Source organism: Marmota marmota, unplaced genomic scaffold (assembly GCF_001458135.2).
Source record: "Marmota marmota marmota unplaced genomic scaffold, marMar, whole genome shotgun sequence".
Taxonomy (NCBI): Eukaryota; Metazoa; Chordata; class Mammalia; order Rodentia; family Sciuridae; genus Marmota; species Marmota marmota.
Window position 1 is genome coordinate 1,454,402 of NW_026000026.1, and position 17,044 is coordinate 1,471,445.

Genomic DNA, 17,044 nt, shown 5'->3' on the forward strand with positions numbered 1-17,044 from the left:
AGGGTTCAGGACTTGGAGTGAGGTGCACTGCAGGTGACTTGGTGGGAGAAAGCCAAGGGCGTGCTGGCTGCTGTGGACCAGGCTGGTGCCAACAGAGATTCTTCCGAGCAGAAGGGTCCAGCTGGGCCCTGGCCCTGCCTGGAGCAGAGAGCAGCCCCAGGACCCAAAATGAATCCACCTGTCCCTCACCAGCAAGACAATCCAGCACGACCCATCCAGGCTTGTCTCTGTGAAGAACAACCCAGGGGTGTCCAGACTCTCCTGCCACAGGCAGGGCCACATCTCTGCAGAGTCTGCAATGTGCAGAGGCAGCCAAGCACATTTCTTGGGTTCCTGGGCTGTGGCAGCTGCTGCCTGGCTGGGCAGGCTGGAGCTCTTTGTGGGGAAGGGGGAGTGGAGAACTGAGAGGCACCCACAGAGGGAAAGGCCCCCTGGAGGAAGAGAGAAGCTGGTGCCCCCTTTCCATGTGGCTGCTGTTAGTTACCACCTCCATGTGGCCCAGGAGGAGAGAGGGCAGCCTGGACCTCAGCCCCAGCCCCACTGCTGTGGATGCCCCCGGCATGGCCACACTGCTGCCTGGGCCTCCTGGACAGCCTCCCTGAGGACAAGAGAAACCGGCTGTGACCTCCTGGCCCTCCCCAGAGGCTTGGCTCCCCCCACCTCCCAGACACTCAGGCAGAAAGTTAGGGGGACCCAGAGGGCAGGAAAGTCCACTGGACCCAGCAGGCGTGCATGTGAACTGCCACCATTCACAGATGAACCACAGTCACTTCTCAAAAAGTTTCCCACTCTGATAGAAAAGCGGCATGGGCTGCCGCCAAGCAGACCCCACAGTGGGCAGAGCTGCTGTCCCGAGCCCAGGCCTTGTCCAGGGCCCCTCAGTGCAAAGACCATGTGGAAGTCACACTCCCTGGCAGGACACACAGACCCAGACCAGAGTGCTGCTCCCTCCCCCACAAGCCCCCTAGTCTCCACCCATACGTGCACCTCGCTGGGATCACCTGGCACAGGCACCCTGACTGGGCTAGCAGAGCTGCTGAAACTCCTGCTCCCACCCAGGGTAGCTTTGTGGGCCCTGCGGGGGGGGATCCCTCTGTCCCCATCGGCACCTCCGAGGTCCTTGTTGCAAGTTCACAGGTAAGTTTAGCCACAAGCCCAGATGCTGGGGCTTTGTTGCAGCCCGACAGGCTAATGGTGACTCCCAGTCCCCACGAGCCCCCTCGGCGACCCCCACCATCCTGTCCGCTGCCAAGCACGCCAAGCTTCCGAGGCGGCTGCTTCCTTGCAAGAAGCCCGCATGGGAGAGTTCCTGCATCCAGCTGCACGCGCCCAGCCGGCCCTGCCGGCTGCTGGCTCTGCAGTTTCCCAAATGTGGAGGATGCCGCGAGCGAGAGAAAACTCCAGGCACCCGAGCCACGCGCGCCGCACCCAGGGCACCCCCTCGCCGGCGGGCACACCCCCACCGCAGCACCGGCAAGTTTGCAGGGTTTGCAGGGGCCGTCCCAGTGGTTGGTAGCTGCCCTGGCGGGCGAGGGGGACTCACCAGGGAGCCCAGGGCGCCCCTCGGGCTGGGCTGGTGACCGCAGCAGCGGAGGCGCGGGCGCAGGGTCGCGGCTCCCGGGAGATGCTGCGGCAGCAGCAGTGGCAGCCACCTCCTCCGGAGCCAACTGTGAATGCAGGGGTGGGGGCGGGCGGGAGCTCGAGGCGTCCGCACTTGGGGGGGGGGACAGAGAGAGAAAGAAGACACCAGGAACCGGCTCCGCACCCCTGCCCTTCCCCCAGCCCTCCTGCAGCAGCGCAGACTTAGCAGCAGGGAGATCTTGGAGAGAAGGAGGGAGAGGAGAGCAAGAGGAGAGAGGCACTGATGCAGAGTTGAGGAGAGGCAGAGCCCGCACACCTTGCGCTTCTGCAGGACGCTCCTGCACCCCCAGTCGGGCGGCACAAGGTAGAGGTCAGGGCGGAACAAAAGGGAAGACCTGCGGGTGAGCGCTCCGCACATGCACACGGCCCACACGCCGGGACTCACGCGGGCGGGGGAGGGGAGTCCTGACCCCGAGGCGGGTGCGCGTGGGGGCCCCTCGGTCAGGAGCGGCCTCACCTTGGCAGCTCTTATATACCCGGCCAAGCATCCCAAACACGCGGCCGGGCCAAGTGGCCCCCTCGGGCTGTGCTCCCTGACCATATTTAGTCAAGCAGGGGAAAAAATAGCCTGTCAGCTGGGCCGCCGCTGGCCAGGCCGCCAGGAACAGGGTGGAAGCCCCAGCGCCATTGACGGTGGCGGTCCTGGGCGCAGGCCGCTGCCCGGCCCCCCTCACAGCCCCTCCCTGAGTAGCCTCCCACCGGTTGTCCCTGCCCTGCGATCCCCCTGCTATTTTTAGCCCAGCCCAGTGCAGAGGCACCTCCTCAGCAGTGGGCAGTGGCCTCCCAGGCTGGGCCGGCCCACTCCTTGGGTGCCCTGGGAGATCCCTGCGGCTCCAGGGTGCCAGCCAAGAGGGGAGCCTCCCTCCTGCTGTGACCTCCTGAGCTGGGCCCAGGGTCCTCAGGGTCTTCTGGGCTTTGCCTCTTTGCCCAGAATTGGGGTCTGAATCTGGTGGTGACAGAGCAGACCAGGTTTCCAAAGACTCCTGAGTCAATCCCAAGTAATAAGAATTGCAGGTCACCCTGGACAGCGTGCCAGGCCACTCACCTGCCACCCACCCCAGGCCCTGCCACCAAGGTCATGTGACTGGGAGATCCCAATTTCATGGTGCTGGTTATGCTTGGGAGCCCCCCAACCTGGGTCACGCCTGAATTTCCTCAGGGGCAAGTGCAGAGCGTGGCCCGGACCCAGATTCCAGCAGCCTGGGTTGGCCTAGTGTCCCATCAAGACAGATCTTCTCATCGCTCTGGGGACCTCCCAAGACTGTGAAGTAGAGTGACTGGACCAGTCCTTGAGGGCCAGGCCTGGAGAGGGCCAAGTGTGGAGTCCCATGGGGTCGGGTGGGCAACCAGCTCCTCGGTCCTTAAACCCAGGCAGAGCATGGGCAGCAAGAGGCCTGCCCTTGTTCCAGAAGCTGCTTGAAACCCTGCCCTGCTTCAGGGGCATTTCCTCTGTCCTGGCCAGTCAGGGGCAGGACAGGGCCCAGGCTGCTCCAAGCATGCACACCAGCACCAAACGTGGGGGGACATGGTGAAGAATTCGCATGCACCATGTCAGGTCCCCAGGCACAGAGGCAAGGATGTGCTCCCAGGTCACCTCCTGGGCTTACAGTCCTCTCCCTGTGAGGATGCTGCCCAGGCTGGGTCTGCAGAGGCTGGGGAGAGAGGAGCTGGAAAGCCACATGGTGGCCATTATTAAGCTGCTGGACACTCCTGTCCCAGCCACTGAGGGTGAGGGCATGGAGGAGGGTCCCTGATCTGGCTGAGCTGGGGTGGGGTCCAGTGTGGCAGCAAGGCCAGCTCCAGCCCCTGTGAAGGACATAGCCCAGTGTTTCACACGGGGCCTCCTCTTCCCAGCAGAAAGGCTGATGCCAGTTCCCAAGGTCCCCGGGGTCGAGGACAAAGCCAGAAACCAGGGCATCATTTACCCAGAACACCGCCATCACAGCAGCAGGCATGTGCAGCACTGGGAAATTGCATGTTCCAGAAGCTTCTGTGAGGAGTCTGCCGGGCTGCGAGGCATCCCTGAAGTGGACATTCTGTCACCCCCTCCATGGGGGAGCGGGCCAGGTGGGAAGGCAGACCTGTGCTCTTGCTTCAGTCCCTGAGGGCCAAGACCACCCCCTTTACAGAGGACACTGGAGAGTGTGAGCCAGGGCCTGGGCCCCACCCTGGAACCTGCCCTGGGTGTCCCCAGGGGACACCTGCAGGGGAGTTAACACAGGAATGAATATAGGAGTTGTGAGCAATCCCCATCTTGTTCCATAGGACACCCGTGGTGGACACCCGTGCTGCCCCACCTGGCCCTGCCATGCACCTGAGGCTGCCGGGTGTTTGAGAGGCTGGCGCAGCTGCAGCCTGAACCCCCGTATCTTAGGTGTGATGTTTGTTTCATGGCCACATGTGCTAGTGGCCCCCGTGTAGGGGTGGGAGAGAGACACGCACCGTTGAACAAACGCGTGTAGACTGGGTAGGGAGGCCTTCTAAAAGGAACTGCTGGGGGAAGCTTGGGCGGGTCCAGGGCGGTCTTACAGGCCTGGAGTGGGGCCAAGGAGCCCAGAGATGTGGAGAGTGCTGGGGCATTGGCCCCTCTTTCTGCGCCCCCTGTCCCGTCCCCAGACCTGGAGTCGCCCTGCACCCAGGACCCACTGAGTGTAGCCAGAGGGAAGCCTGGAGAGCCAGGGCAGGGAGCCCCATGCCCAGGATGTGGAGGACAGCTGCCCTCGACCTGACCAGGGGGCCCTGGAGTCTGGGTAAGTGGAAGCATGCCCTTGGTGTCCCCAGGGGGATGCCTACATCCGGGCCACAGGGCACCCTGTCCCAGGTGGGGACCTCACGGTGCAGGCAAGAGGAGGGTGGGCCCCGGCTGCTGAGCCGTGCCCAGAGGGTGGCTCCAGAGCTGGGCCAGGGGAGCAGCTGCCCGTCTAGGAGCGTCTCCTTTGCTGCATGGGACTCCCCAGGCAGGAGCCCCATGTGCACCCATGCTTGGTCTTGGGCTGGGGCACCGTGCCACGGAAGGACCCCCACCTGGGCTCGGCCTCACTCTGGTCCCAGCAGAGTGGCCTGAGTGATCCCTGTGCCCCGCTGAGGGGGTGGGGAAGGGGTCCTCAGTGGGACCCACTCCCAACACCTGCTGTCCACCTCCTCACGATCCCGGCCAGCCACTTTCCTCCAGCCCTGCTGACAGGACCAGTCCAGCGTGTGCAGCGAGGCGTGGCCAGCCCAGGGGTCTGCAGGCCCCTCTGCTGGAAGTTCTGGTGCAGGGGACGGACCTCTGTCACCCAGAACCTGCTCCAATTTCCTGCCCCACAGCACCGGCTGGGGGAGCCTGCCCCCGAGGTCACCTCACCTGGTCAGCTCCGTCCTCCCCGTGTCACAGCAGGGAGGCCTCAGGCCAGCCCAGAGTCGGCTGCCGGAGCTGCCTCACGGAGGCAGGGTGGGCTGGGCACTCCTGTGTGAGGAGCTGAGCTGTGGGCAAGTTCCTGACAGGGCTCGGCTACGGCCACAGCGTTGTCCCAGTCCCTCAGGATAGTGTCACTTCTACTCGGTAAATGAGTGGATGAGGGACTCCATCAATCAACTGCTGATAGATCCACTGGCCACTGGACAACTAGGCCCAGGGCGATGCATCTCAGGGCCAGAGGTTCTGGCTGGAACCTGTTCAGGTGTGTCCAGCCCTGGGGCTAGGGGTGATCCTGGGGTCCCATGGGGGGCAGGACAGGATCAGTACAGCCCCAGGCGGGGTCACCCCTACCAGGAAGGTACTTCAAGAACCACAGTGGTAAGGGTCCCCGTCAGCAGAAGTTGTGCTGGACCCTCCCAAGGCTGCATCTGTGGGCTCCAGCTACTGCACCTGACACCTCGGGAAGCCCATCACCCAGGAAAATGAGGCAAAGACCCCGCAACCTCAGGGCTCCATTCGGCAAGCTCTTGGGCTGTCTCCAGTGATTTACACCTCAACAAGGGCCCGTCCTCGAACTGGACGAGGAGCAGGATGGGTGCCAGGTCCCCTCATCAGAGAGACTGCACCTGACATTCTCTCCTGGGGACACATGAGCATTCACCTCTCAGCACAGCGTGGAGACGAAGCAGGTGATTTCTTCAACCTCAGCATTCCGTAGTTCAGGTGGCCATGGGTGCTGGGGGCACCCCACAGGGTAGGCACCTCTCAGCTCTCCCAAGGGCCTTTGCACCTGACTACACATGTCTGCTGCCTGACCCCGTGCAGAGCCCTCCGTATACCCCACACCTCAGATGACCCCAGCTGGCGGAGCCATCGGGAAACAGCCAGGGAGCTGCTCCAGGTAAGAGCCGCTCAGCCCTGGAGAGCGGCACACACCAGCTGCCCCTCCTGGCACAGGCCACACAGGGCGGACCTGGAAAGGTGGTGGCGCTGAGGAAAAGAGCCGGACACAGTGTCACCTGGGCACACTGACCTGAGAAGCCCAGTGCAGGGCATCCAAAGCAGGACGCAGTAGTGGCTGCCCGGTGCCGGGGGTGGGGCCAGGAGGGCCACTGGGTGGGACCAGTGTCCTTTGGGGTGAGGGAAAACGTCAGTGCTAGAGAGCACTGGGGTGGGCTGAGCATCCCTGAGCTGTGCGTTGAAGGGGGCCGATAGTGCAATGGGAATGGCACCTCGATTGAAAGCAAAGCCAGGCCCAGCTCAGAGTCCAGCCCAGCCCTCCCCACTGCCCCCTCCCTGGACGCAGGGCTGCAAGGGCCCCACTGCTGCCTCCCTGGGGACCTTCCCAGGGTCAGCCACAGAGCTGCAGAGGCTTCCAGTTCACACTCGCAGCCCATGTGCTGCCATATTCCCCATGTGGTGGACAGGACAATGCTCTGCCCCCAGGGACGCCCAGGTCCCGGCCCCAGACCCTACACCTATGTCGCCTTCTGTGGCAAAAGGAACTCTGCTTATGGGATGGAATGAAGCATCTCGAGTTGGGCACCATCCTGGATTATCCAGAGCTCAGCGTATTGAAGTCACTGAGGTCCTCCTAAGAGGGAGGCAGAATTCAAGAGAAGTGGAGGTCAATGCTGCTGGCTTTGAAGATGGAGGAGAGCCTCCAGCAAGGGACGGAGTGGCTCTAGCAGCTGTGCCGGCAGGACGCAGACCTCCCCGGCAGCCCCAGGGATTGCCCTGCCGACACCTCGCGTTGGACTCGTGCTCCCAGAGCAATAAGCAAATCCATTTGTGTATTTAAGTCACTAGGTGGGTGGCCGTTTGCCTCAGCGGCCGTAGGACCATCACACCCCCTGCCCACATCTCCAGGCCACCCTGCAGCCTGCATCCGTGTACAGCAGAGCCGGAGCCCTGGCAGGAGCTGGGCAGAGCAGCTCAGGGTCAGAAAAGACCCCTGGGCAGGGAGGGACTGATCATCCTGATGGGGCAGATTGAAGGGCTGTCCTGCTCTCAGGAGTGCCGGGCAACTAGTGGACACCCTCACCCTGCTTCCAGCAGCTGAGCCTGTGGACACGGATGCTGGAGCCACCCAGAGAGAAGGCTGGCACACAGGGGCCTGGCCTATCCAGGAGCCCCATGATCCTCCCTGCCAAGGACCTGCCAGGCTCTGCCCAGCTCTGGTCAATGCCAGAAAACATCTGGGCCCTGGTCAGCTGGACATTTCTCTTCTGTCTGGGTGGTAGGTCCACAAGCCCTGAGCGCTTGAGGGACCCTAGGGTGCTCCTGAAACTGCTGCCCTGACGGCTACCTGTGTCCAGCACGTGGAGGGCATACCTGGCCTGCAGGACTTCTCAGAGCCTCCATGAGGCCAGGGAGCACTGAGTCCCTGCAACAGGAGTGTGGCCCAGTGCCATTGCCCCGCATCTGCAGGCATTTGCCATCTCAGGGAGGGACCAGGGAGCTCTGAGGAGGGCCCACGGGGCACAGCCAAGGGTGGAAAGCCTGTGGGCACAAGGCATGCCTGTCCTGCTGCTGGAGGACCCTGCTGCCCACCCCGCGGGGAGGCTGCTTGCTGCAGGCCCCACTGAGCACGCACAGCACCGCGCACCCACACGCCTCCCTCAGAGGCGGTGGGAAGCTCCCCGGCAGCTCGTAAAGAAAGGGGTATTTCACTGCCATGGTGTTGCAGAGAGCAGTCTGTTTCCAGCAATGGCCATCCCGTCCAGAACAGAGACGGCCCACCCATCAGCCGATGTGGGGCCTTTGAGGCTCCACCTGCCTGGCACCCCTGGAGCCTCCGCCTGGGCTACTCAGAAGCTTCAGGTCAGCACTGCCCTGCCCATGAGCCCAGCTCCCATGGAGCATCCAGGATGGAGGCCCGGAGGGCCAGGACACAGGGAGCACCCTGGGGTAGAGACTGAGCTCTGGGGTCACCCCTGCGCTTGGAAGCCCCCACCCCAGCCCAGCTTCCCCCTCCAGCAGCATCTCCTCAGCAGAGGACGCAGACACCTGCTGGAGGAAAAGGGTCTACCAGGCCCCTGGGGCAGGGTGGGGAGGGACAGGCCACTTCCCTGTGTCCTGAGCACCACAACGCCCCAGAGGGATCTGTAGAGTCTCCTGCCTTTGGGGGTCACTGGAGGGAGCCTTGTTGGAGTGGGAAGGGAGCCTCTCCCACAGACACACCCACCCCATCACTGCAGGCTGCCATCGCCCTGGGGACAATCAGGGCTGGCCAACCCCTGCCCACCAGGCCTGGCCCTGCAGAGCCAGAAAGGGGAGCTGCCAGGTCCCTCACCCACGGGGCCCTTGCGCCCTTGCAGAGAGCTTTCTGCCCAGGTGATTCCCACTCCCAGGGAGAAGGAAGCACTGGTTTAAAGAGTTGGTCCCGCAGCAGGGACAGGGTGGAGGACACAGGGACAAAGGCTCAGGGACCAGTTCTGGCTGCATTTTAAGAAATCTTCTGCAAATGTGAATTCGATCGCAGTGAAGGCTGCTGACTCCTGCAGAGGTGCAGCCGTCAGAGCCCAAGGAGTCGTCCCAGCTCTTCAGGGTCACGGTCACTATGCACTTTCCCAGTCACTCTCGTGTCTGCACTCCCAGGAACTTGGAGGTGGCTCAGGGAGGGAAGGACATGGGACAGCACCACTGGGACTGGGGGCAGGCCCAGCTCAGGAGGACATACGGTACCAAGTACCAGGGACTGCGGGTGGTCCCTCACAGTGACAGACTCCCTGTCCGGGGTCACTCACTCTGTCCCCTCCATTCTGTCTCCTAAGCCACAGCAGGGCCCTCAGCTCCCAGGAGTCTCATCTCTGTGGACTTCACACGCATCTCTCCCAGCTGACCCCCCACAAGCAAAGCGGCTGCCAGGTAAGCCCCATCACGTCTCCCTCTGCCTGAGCCCCCAAGCTGCAGCCTGCGGGGCCAGCCTGCCTGCCCTTCCCCTTCCCCGAACAGGCCCACGCCCAGCAGACCCATGTACTCCCATGAACCCCAAGTAGCCTTACGGGGTTCTGCGTCCAGGTCTGTGCCCAGGCCCCCGAGGCCTCCTGCAACACCTCCCCGTCTCTTCCAGCAGACTCATGCCATCCCCTAAGAGGCCCACCAGGACGGCAGCCCCAGTGCCCTCTGCACTCTCTCTCCAGCTGGACCCTGGCCCTGGGGTGCCAAGAAGGAGGAAGGGAAGGAGCAGCAGGGAGGACCACAGGCCCTCTCTGGGCTGAAACATAACCGGGGGTCACGGAGCAGGGGAGGCCTGTGGGGCGCTGGGGAAATCGCAGCCGGCCTGATCAGAGCGTGCAGACCTCCTACAGCCTCCGTCCTGGAGGAAGCCCTGAGTGCACAGCTGCCCGCCGCCTGAGCCTCTGCTGCCCTGAGTCCGGAAGGCTCAGCCTAACAGGGGGTTTTCTCAGGAAGCTGCTTGACAGCACAGGTCACAACCTCAGCCCTAAAATCAAGGCGAAAGTCCTTTTACCCACTCAACACAGAGCCATCCTTTCCCCTGAGACACCACCCCTGGGATGTCCCCTGAGACAGGGGATAGGGTCCCTGTGGCCCCCAGGAAGGGCATCCAGACCCACTTCAGGGAGAGGGCCATAATCAGCCCACCTCATGGACAGAGTGTGAGCGCATGGCCAAGCAGGCAGGCCCTGGGGCCCAGGGCCACTCTCCCACTGGCCTCTGAATTTTCTCAAATCACATCTCCCATCAGGACAGGTGGGAGGTGTCTCCAGCTGTGCTGGGAGGAAGTGAGCATTCCATGCTCCTCTCTAGTGTTCCCGGAGACCCACCTCCATTTCCACCTCTGTGAGCCCTGCCCCCACTGCCCCCAGGAGATGCAGCAGGGGTGTCAGAGGAGCCCTGCAGGCCAGGCATGGGTGCGGGAGAACCCTGGTGGGAGTGCCTGATCCCCCTCTTCCCGCCTGGCAGGGTCCTTTCTGCGTCCCAACCCTCCCCTCCTACTAGGTTCCCCCACCTCCCTCTCCCTCCCCACCAAGCAGAGCTTCCCCTGAGTCTGGGGTCCAGGACACCTGCAGCCCCTTCATCTTCAACCCAGTCAGCCCACACGGTTGCTCCTGAGGGGGTGGGGCCAGGCCAGGGCCTCTGCCAGGTGGAGCTAGGGATGTCACCTGCTCATCTGTGCAGACTTGGTGAAGCTGCACGGAAAGCAGGTTTGGGACAGAGGACTCCTGCTTCAAGAGCCTGAAGGACATACTCTTTGAGCCACCAGGGTCCCCCTGCTGGGTGGAGCCCTGCCCCTCCTCCTTCCCTGGGGCTCACTGAAGCCCCCTTGGAGGGGACTTCCTCCAAGGAAAAGTGTGGGGCCCCTGGGGCTGTCCTGTCCAAGTCACCTGGGATAGACCCTGGCAGGGCCCTGCCTCCTCATCACCAGCCCCAGAAGCTTGGGCTCCCTCCAGCAGACGCCAAGTTCTCAGCTTCTCCCTGCACTTGGCCTCGGCCTCCCGCCTCCTCCCAAAGGGCCCTGGGAAGGGCACAGGCCCTGGCTCCCCACCTGCTTGGCCTGGCGGGCCCCTGGGGTCTCCCCTCCCAGGGCCTGCCCCTAGCATGTCCTCTGGAAGCTGCAGTTGTCTGCTTCTTGTCACTGCCCTGTGAATATTCTTTCTGGGATTGTTACAAAGGTACTTAAAAAACAAGTTCACTTGGATAAGGATCTGAACTGCTGCCAGGCACAGCTGCCGAGGAGCCCACGAGGATGGGGTCAGGACGCCCCTTCCCAGGGCCCACGCGGGCCCTCTCCGGGGTTTTGTTTAATTTGGGATGCGTTTCTGTTCCCTGCGTATAACATTTATAAATGTCACAGCATGCTTGAGCTGTGAGGGGGGCTGAGCCCCCCCTAGGTAGACACCACGAGGGCCGCTGGGCCAAGCCCTGAGTCCTGGGCAGGGACACCCCAATGCTGCCCGTCTCTGCAGGCAGCTGCTTCTGCAGCCCGTGTGCACTCTGGGGGCCTGAGCCGCCTTGTCCTGAGTTGTCATGGTGCCAGTCTTGATCTCCATCTCCAAAACCTCAGTCAGCATAAGGATGTGTCCCCAGGGCCATCTGAAGACCTGGGTCTGAGGTGGAGGCCACCCCATGCAGCTGTCTTCCTGCCACCTGGGGGTAAATAGTTGGGTGGTGTGCTTGCTGTGAGGCGATGGTCACTATCCCAGAGAGGCTGTGGGAGGGCACAGCAGTGCCCAGCCATAGGTGGGGGAGCCTCAGCGTGCTGGGGAGAGGTCACAGACCCAGAAGGTGCCACGGACCCTCTGCCGGTGTCAGGCCCCAGGTTGAGCCCTTCCTGCAGCACTGCATCCTACGCTGCGTGGCATCGGCCAAGGGGACGCCACCTTTGCAGACATTCCCCGTGGAGGGGTGATGAGAAGGGTTTCCGCAGTGTGCAAGAAGAGGACCAGGCCTGGCTGCAGCCACTTCCCATGTCACCACCTGGGGATCTGCTCCCCCTGGTGTGCTCGGCCTGCAGCCCAGGCACACTGGACATCCCACTATTTCAGTCAGCTTTTCCTCACCGTGACCAAAATACCCCCCTAAAAAAAAAACAGGAGGGAAAGCTTATTTGGGGCTCACAGCTTCAGAGGCCTCTGTCCACAGTCCAGGGCTCTGGGCCCAGGGTGCACATCATGGGGGAGGGGCCCAGCAGAGGGGAGCTGCCCCCTCCATGCAGTGAGGAAGCAGAGACAGAGGGGAAGGGGCCGCAGGCAAGATGCGCCTTCCAGGGCAGCCCCATGACCACCTCCCACCACGCCCACCTGCAGTCACCACCCATCAGTCCACTCCAGCCAGGTGGGCTGCTGAGGTCGCAGCCCTCAGTCCAGCTGTGTCACCTCTGAACTTCCTGAACCAGCACAGGGGCACTGGGGGCCTCCTAATATCCAAACCATGACATTGTGCCCCTGGCCCCCAAAAGCTAATGCCCATCTCAAGAGCAGAATGCATTCAGTCAATCCTGACAAGTCCCATATCTTAAAATTCCAGCATTACTCAGAAGTCCGACTCCAAAGTCTCCTCCGAGACTCAAGGCAAAGTCCCAGCATGAGCCCTGTAAAAATAAAAAACAAATTCATATGTTCAAAATACAGTGGCACAGAATAAACATTTTTATTGGAAAAGAGATGGATGGGGCACAGGAAGAAGAAATGGGACCCAAATCCAGCTGGGTACACAGGCCCAGGAACTCTGCACTCAGTACCTCAGACACGTGGCTGGGAAATGTGCTCTCCAAAGGGCTTGGGCAGCCCCGCCCCTTTGGCCTTGCCAGGTGCCACCTGGGCTCTCCTCCTGCCTGGCACTTGCACAGCCAGCAGCTTTCTCAGCAGTCAGTCCATGCTCCCAGCTCCCAACGTCTCTTAGTTCCCGAGGTCTCCACTCCAGCGTCAGCTTCACCTCCACAACCTCCTGCATCTGCCTCTCGGGAGCTGCCCACAGGGACTCCAACCTTGCCACCCTTTGCCTGGCCACCCAGGTCTTCCTTTGAGACTTTGGTGGAAGCCTCCAGAGTCCCTTAACCTAGCATCCTGCATCCCTGCAGAACCAGCATCACAAGGATGATACCAAGGTTTTCCACCTTGCATGAAACCTGGCCCCTCCCATCTGAATATCTGTGCAGCTCAGCACTGTGAGACAACTTCCTAGCCCCCACGCCCTGCCACCTCGTGTGAGCAGGGTGCCCCACGATCTCCTTTCAAAGTAATTTTCTCATCTGTACCCTGGAGCCTGTAGTAGGGTGGTCTTGCAAATTCCTGAGGTGCCCTCAGGCCCTCTCTCCCAGGTCCCTGTGCTCAGCACTTAGGGTCCTTTACGGGTGTGGTCTCTCCAACAAGCACATCCTTCTTGGCCCCAACTTTACATGCATTTTTCTGGTCCAACTTCAAGTTTTTAACATTCTTCAATTTTTTTGATTTCTACCCCCATTTTTCACAGTAAACTTGGCTAAAAACTGCCCAGAGTATCCATGCCACTGACTGAATATTGTGCTGCCTTGAAATTTTCTACAGCAAATTAATCAGTTCATCACTTTTTTTTTTTTTAAGAGAGAGGAGAGAGAGAGAATTTTTAATGTTTACCTTTTAGTTATTGGCGGACACAACATCCTTGTATGTGGTGCTGAGGATCGAACCCGGGCCGCACGCATGCCAGGAGAGCGCGCCACCGCTTGAGCCACATCCCCAGCCCAGTTCATCACTTTTGAATTCAGCCTCACGCACTCTCAGGACATGGGTAAAATGTAGACAAGTTCTTTGCCAGAATATAGCAGGAGTGACCTCCAGTCCGCCCAGGGGAGTCCTCATTTCCCTGGGAAAACTCATGAGCACTGTCCACAATCCTATCGGCATTCTTGTCTTCTGAGCTGCCAGAATCTCCCTCTAAGCTCTGCTCACAACATTTGAAAGCTTTTCCAGTCTGAATCTCTAAACTTTTCAAAATTCCCCCCACAAACCAGCTCTAAAGGCTCCTGAACCCCAAGGTCAGGCTAGCCACAGCGATGACTCCACTTCTCAGGACCAATTTCTGTTTTAGTTCATCGTTCATCACTGTGACCAAAACACCCAACAAGAACAACTTAGGGGATGGAAAGTTTATTTGGGGCTCACATTTTCAAAGCTCTCAATCTATGGACCACTGGCTCCATTGCTGGGACCCGAGGAGAGGTAGCACATCATGGTGGAAGAGTCCAGTGGAAGAAAGCTGCTCAACTCCCAGTGAGCAGAGAGAGAGAGAGAGAGAGAGAGAGAGAGAGAGAGAGATTGAGATTGGGGAAGGAACCTCAAGAAGAAGAACACCTCCAGGTCGTGACCCCAGGGCCACCTGCCCTCAGTCCACCCAGTCAGTCCATTTCAATCAGGGTGAGCTGGTAAAGTCACAGCTCTCACAGTCCACTCATTTCACCTCTGAGCATTCCTGCATTCGCAGGAGCTTTGGGGGACCCCTCATACCCAAACCCTAACATCTACCACAGGCCAATCAGTGGTCAGGCAGTCTCTGTACCTGGCTCTGCCCCAGTGAGATGCCCTTGGGTGGAGGGGACGCTGCTCATGGTGGAGCACCATTGGAGGGGGTTTCTACTGCTCAGCATGATCCTGGGTCTCCCCATGGCCTTTGCTGATGGCTGCTGCAGATCACAGGGTAGAAGTGTCCAATGTACTGGGTTTCACACCCTGAAACCCCAAATGGACGGCCCAGGAGGCACCAGGACTCTGCATTTATATGAGCTTGGGCGGGGGGGGGGGGTGGATGGCTCTGATGCTGTTGCTGGCATAATGGCCACAAAGTCACTTGACAGATTCAAGTAGGTGCTGCTCTGGCTCGGGTAGAGCACCTGCCTAGCAAGAGCAAGGCTCTGGGTTCCCGGACCAGCAGAGCAGACAAGTACAGAAACAGAAACAGAAATACAAACACCTGTGCTGGCAGGGGGGCAGCTGCTGGTTTGAGCATGGCCAGCGCACACCACTGATCCTACAAGACCACGCGCCCTGTCCTGCCACGGCCACTCACTCCAACTCCCAGGAAGAACGTGACCCTGCCGGCAGCATCCCCACGTGAAATCCAGCCCGGGGTCTTGGGCTCCGTGGTGGAGGAGCCCCCTGGCTGTGTACTTTGCCAGGAGGCAGCTGCCTGGAGCGGGGCTCTGCTCCTCAGGAGCCCAGTGCTCCAGACTCTGCCAGGCCCGTCTCAGCCAGCTCCAGTGCAGCATCTGGGGGGTGAGGAAACCGCAGTTCTTGCTCCATGATCTATCTCCACATCCTGCAGTTGGCCCATGCATCCCACTAGCTTCCCAGGGCCCAGCTTGTCCCTCCTGGAGAGGGCCTGTGACATCCACACGTGCCCTGACAGCAGACCTCAGCAGCAGCTGGTTCAGCCAGGAGCTCTGCAAGGGGAATCCATCTCCTGTGGGCACCCGTCCTGTCTCCACAGGTGCTTGCAGCTGACGGGCAGGTGGCAGTGGCTGGTCCTCCCTTCTCCTCCTCTCGGCACCCCTATTTACCTCTCCCCCTGGTGCTGATCAACTGAGCAGAGACAGCACTCAGTCGGGGGACTGCCGCACTCTGGGGTCCCTGAGCACAATTCCCTCTTCGGGGTTGGCTTTCACTGGGAGCCCTGTCCTGCAGGAGGGAGCCTCCCAGGTAACAAAGTGCGCTAAAGCTGCTGAATGGCCCTGCCCGCTCGGGAAGCTCCAGAGAAAGTCAGATCCGGCTTCTCCCAACCCAGGAGGTATTCCCTGGATTTATCATGTGCCTGATGAGTTATTGCATCGGAATCCTCCAGGGAACTCTTGTGCAGACGGCAAGCCATGACAGTGATTGAGCCTCTATCTGGGACGCGCTGCTAGGGTTAGGGTTCCCTCCAAAATCTCCTGTCCCGAGCTTGGGCTGGGCATGCGGGACGCAGGGATGCCCTGCTGGGTCAGCTGGCTGTGGGAGTCCTCAGCCTGAGGGTGGCAAAGCCTGGGGTGTCCCACAGAGGTGGCCCTTGGGGACGCTCCATCCACCTCAGTCCAGGGACAAGGAGCTATCTCTCAGCTTTCTTTGGAAGCCCCAAACCACTGTCCCTGGGGTACTCGCCTTATAGAGGTCCCTAGAGTCACCCTGTAAACAGAAGGCCTTGGCCTCTTTCATGGAGAGATGTCACAAGGGGTGGACTTGGTTTAACAAGGTGACATGATATGATCTCCCCCAGGAGCCACAAGAGCTCTCCATGCAGCTCCAGGAGCTGAGAGCTGCCCTGGCCACCGCCCCAGCCACCGCCCCGGCACTGCCCCCAGCCACTGCCCCCGGCCACCACCACAGAGAACAGGCATCTCTGTTTTACAAACCAAGCTCAACTATGAGACCACCACGTGAGCATGGAAGAGACCCTGACTTGGGAGACGGGCCTGACCAGGACTTTGATGTGGGCCCAGTGGGCCGTGGGCCAAGAGCCCACACCGGGCTGCCCTCCGACTCGGAGGCTGAGCAGTGGTGTTCTGGGGTGATTGGCTGGGGGCAGCTGGCTTTCCCATTCCCCAGCCCCTCCGTCTCTGGCTCTCAGGCCCTCTGTTGAGAAGGAATTGGCTTGAGCGGGGGACTGAGGTGGGCATGGGAGAGGCTCCATCCCTCCTGGGTTGGGGATGTCTCTAGGGTGGCGACTGGAATCACGGCATGCGGCCACATATGGAGGGGGCAGCTCCACGAGGCTTGCTTCTGAGTGCTGGGAGGTCCAGTAAGGGGCCTCCTCGGCACCTGCCACCCCCAGAAGAGGGCCTAGGTCCTGCAGTGTCCAGTCCCTGGAGGCCTGTTTTCCTGGGAGACACAGGTCTCAGAGGCAGTGGGGCCGAGAGCCGCAGCCCTGGGTTTCCTGTCACCTCCCACTTCTGCGGCCTCTCCTGCTTCCCTCCCCCTCTGGGAACTGAGAGCCTGCAGGAAGCTGTGCCGGAAGACACGGACCCCCGCCCTTGGCCCCCACCCAGGGTGGTACCCCAGCTCCCCCAGCTAACCGCACTGCAACTGGGGATACCTGGTGGACAAGGCTGCCCGTCAGGCCGAGGTGCATTGCAGAGGGCGGGGCCAGGCCGCAGGGTGCTGGGGCAAGACTCTGCAGCCCGCTCCTGGCAGGGCTGCTGCCCGTGAGGGGCCTCGGCTGAAGCCAGGAGTGGCCACGGCCAGGGCTGCAGGCTGGCTCCACTGGGCATTCTGCAGTCAGGGTCATGAGCTGCTTTACTGCCCAGTCAGTGAGAACCTTCTGATGATGTCATTGCAGAGGCAGTCGGATGCCAAAAATCAGACATTTCCTTCCGTCCACAGCTGACCCTTCTACCTCCACGCGGCCTCCATCTGGGGCCTCCCAGTGCTTCTGTTATTAGGAGATCTGGGACACCTCAGGCTACTGCCAGGCCCAGGGGCTCATTTCTCATGCCCAGGGAGAGACCAAGGGCAGGGTGGCAGGTCTGGGGGCGGGAACTGAGGCATGTGGGGCAGGGAAGTCAGCACGGGCTCCAGCCCCTCAGCAGGC

General features: G+C 61.1%; 1 protein-coding gene across 7 annotated transcripts; it reads left to right on the forward strand.

Moving 5' to 3' along the window:
• The first annotated feature begins 899 nt into the window (after window positions 1–899).
• LOC125618936 (translation initiation factor IF-2-like) lies at window positions 900–12,357 on the forward strand. 7 transcript variants are annotated; one of them, XR_007350316.1, is made up of 6 exons: window positions 900–1,945; window positions 3,496–4,015; window positions 4,258–4,391; window positions 5,463–5,730; window positions 5,867–5,942; window positions 6,488–7,856. XR_007350316.1 is itself a non-coding variant. In XM_048810695.1 (3 exons), the coding sequence occupies exons 1-3, from the start codon at window positions 1,192–1,194 to the stop codon at window positions 4,368–4,370; spliced, it is 1,080 nt and encodes a 359-aa protein (XP_048666652.1). In that variant the 5' UTR covers window positions 900–1,191; the 3' UTR covers window positions 4,371–5,030. The 7 variants fall into 7 exon arrangements, 1 of the variants encoding a protein (XP_048666652.1); XR_007350312.1 differs by having other exon boundaries at window positions 3,496–3,708; XR_007350315.1 differs by having other exon boundaries at window positions 3,499–3,708.
• The last annotated feature ends 4,687 nt before the right edge of the window (window positions 12,358–17,044 follow it).

What these genes read in the sequence shown, in the direction of transcription:
- LOC125618936 (XM_048810695.1), top strand. Translation starts at nt 1,192, where the DNA reads ATGGTGACTCCCAGTCCCCACGAGCCCCCTCGGCGACCCCCACCATCC. An exon ending in CCCCAGTCGGGCGGCACAAG is followed by an intron (nt 1,946 to 3,495) that starts GTAGAGGTCAGG and finishes TCCTCTTCCCAG; the next exon opens with CAGAAAGGCTGATGCCAGTT. An exon ending in TCCATGGGGGAGCGGGCCAG is followed by an intron (nt 3,709 to 4,257) that starts GTGGGAAGGCAG and finishes TCCCGTCCCCAG; the next exon opens with ACCTGGAGTCGCCCTGCACC.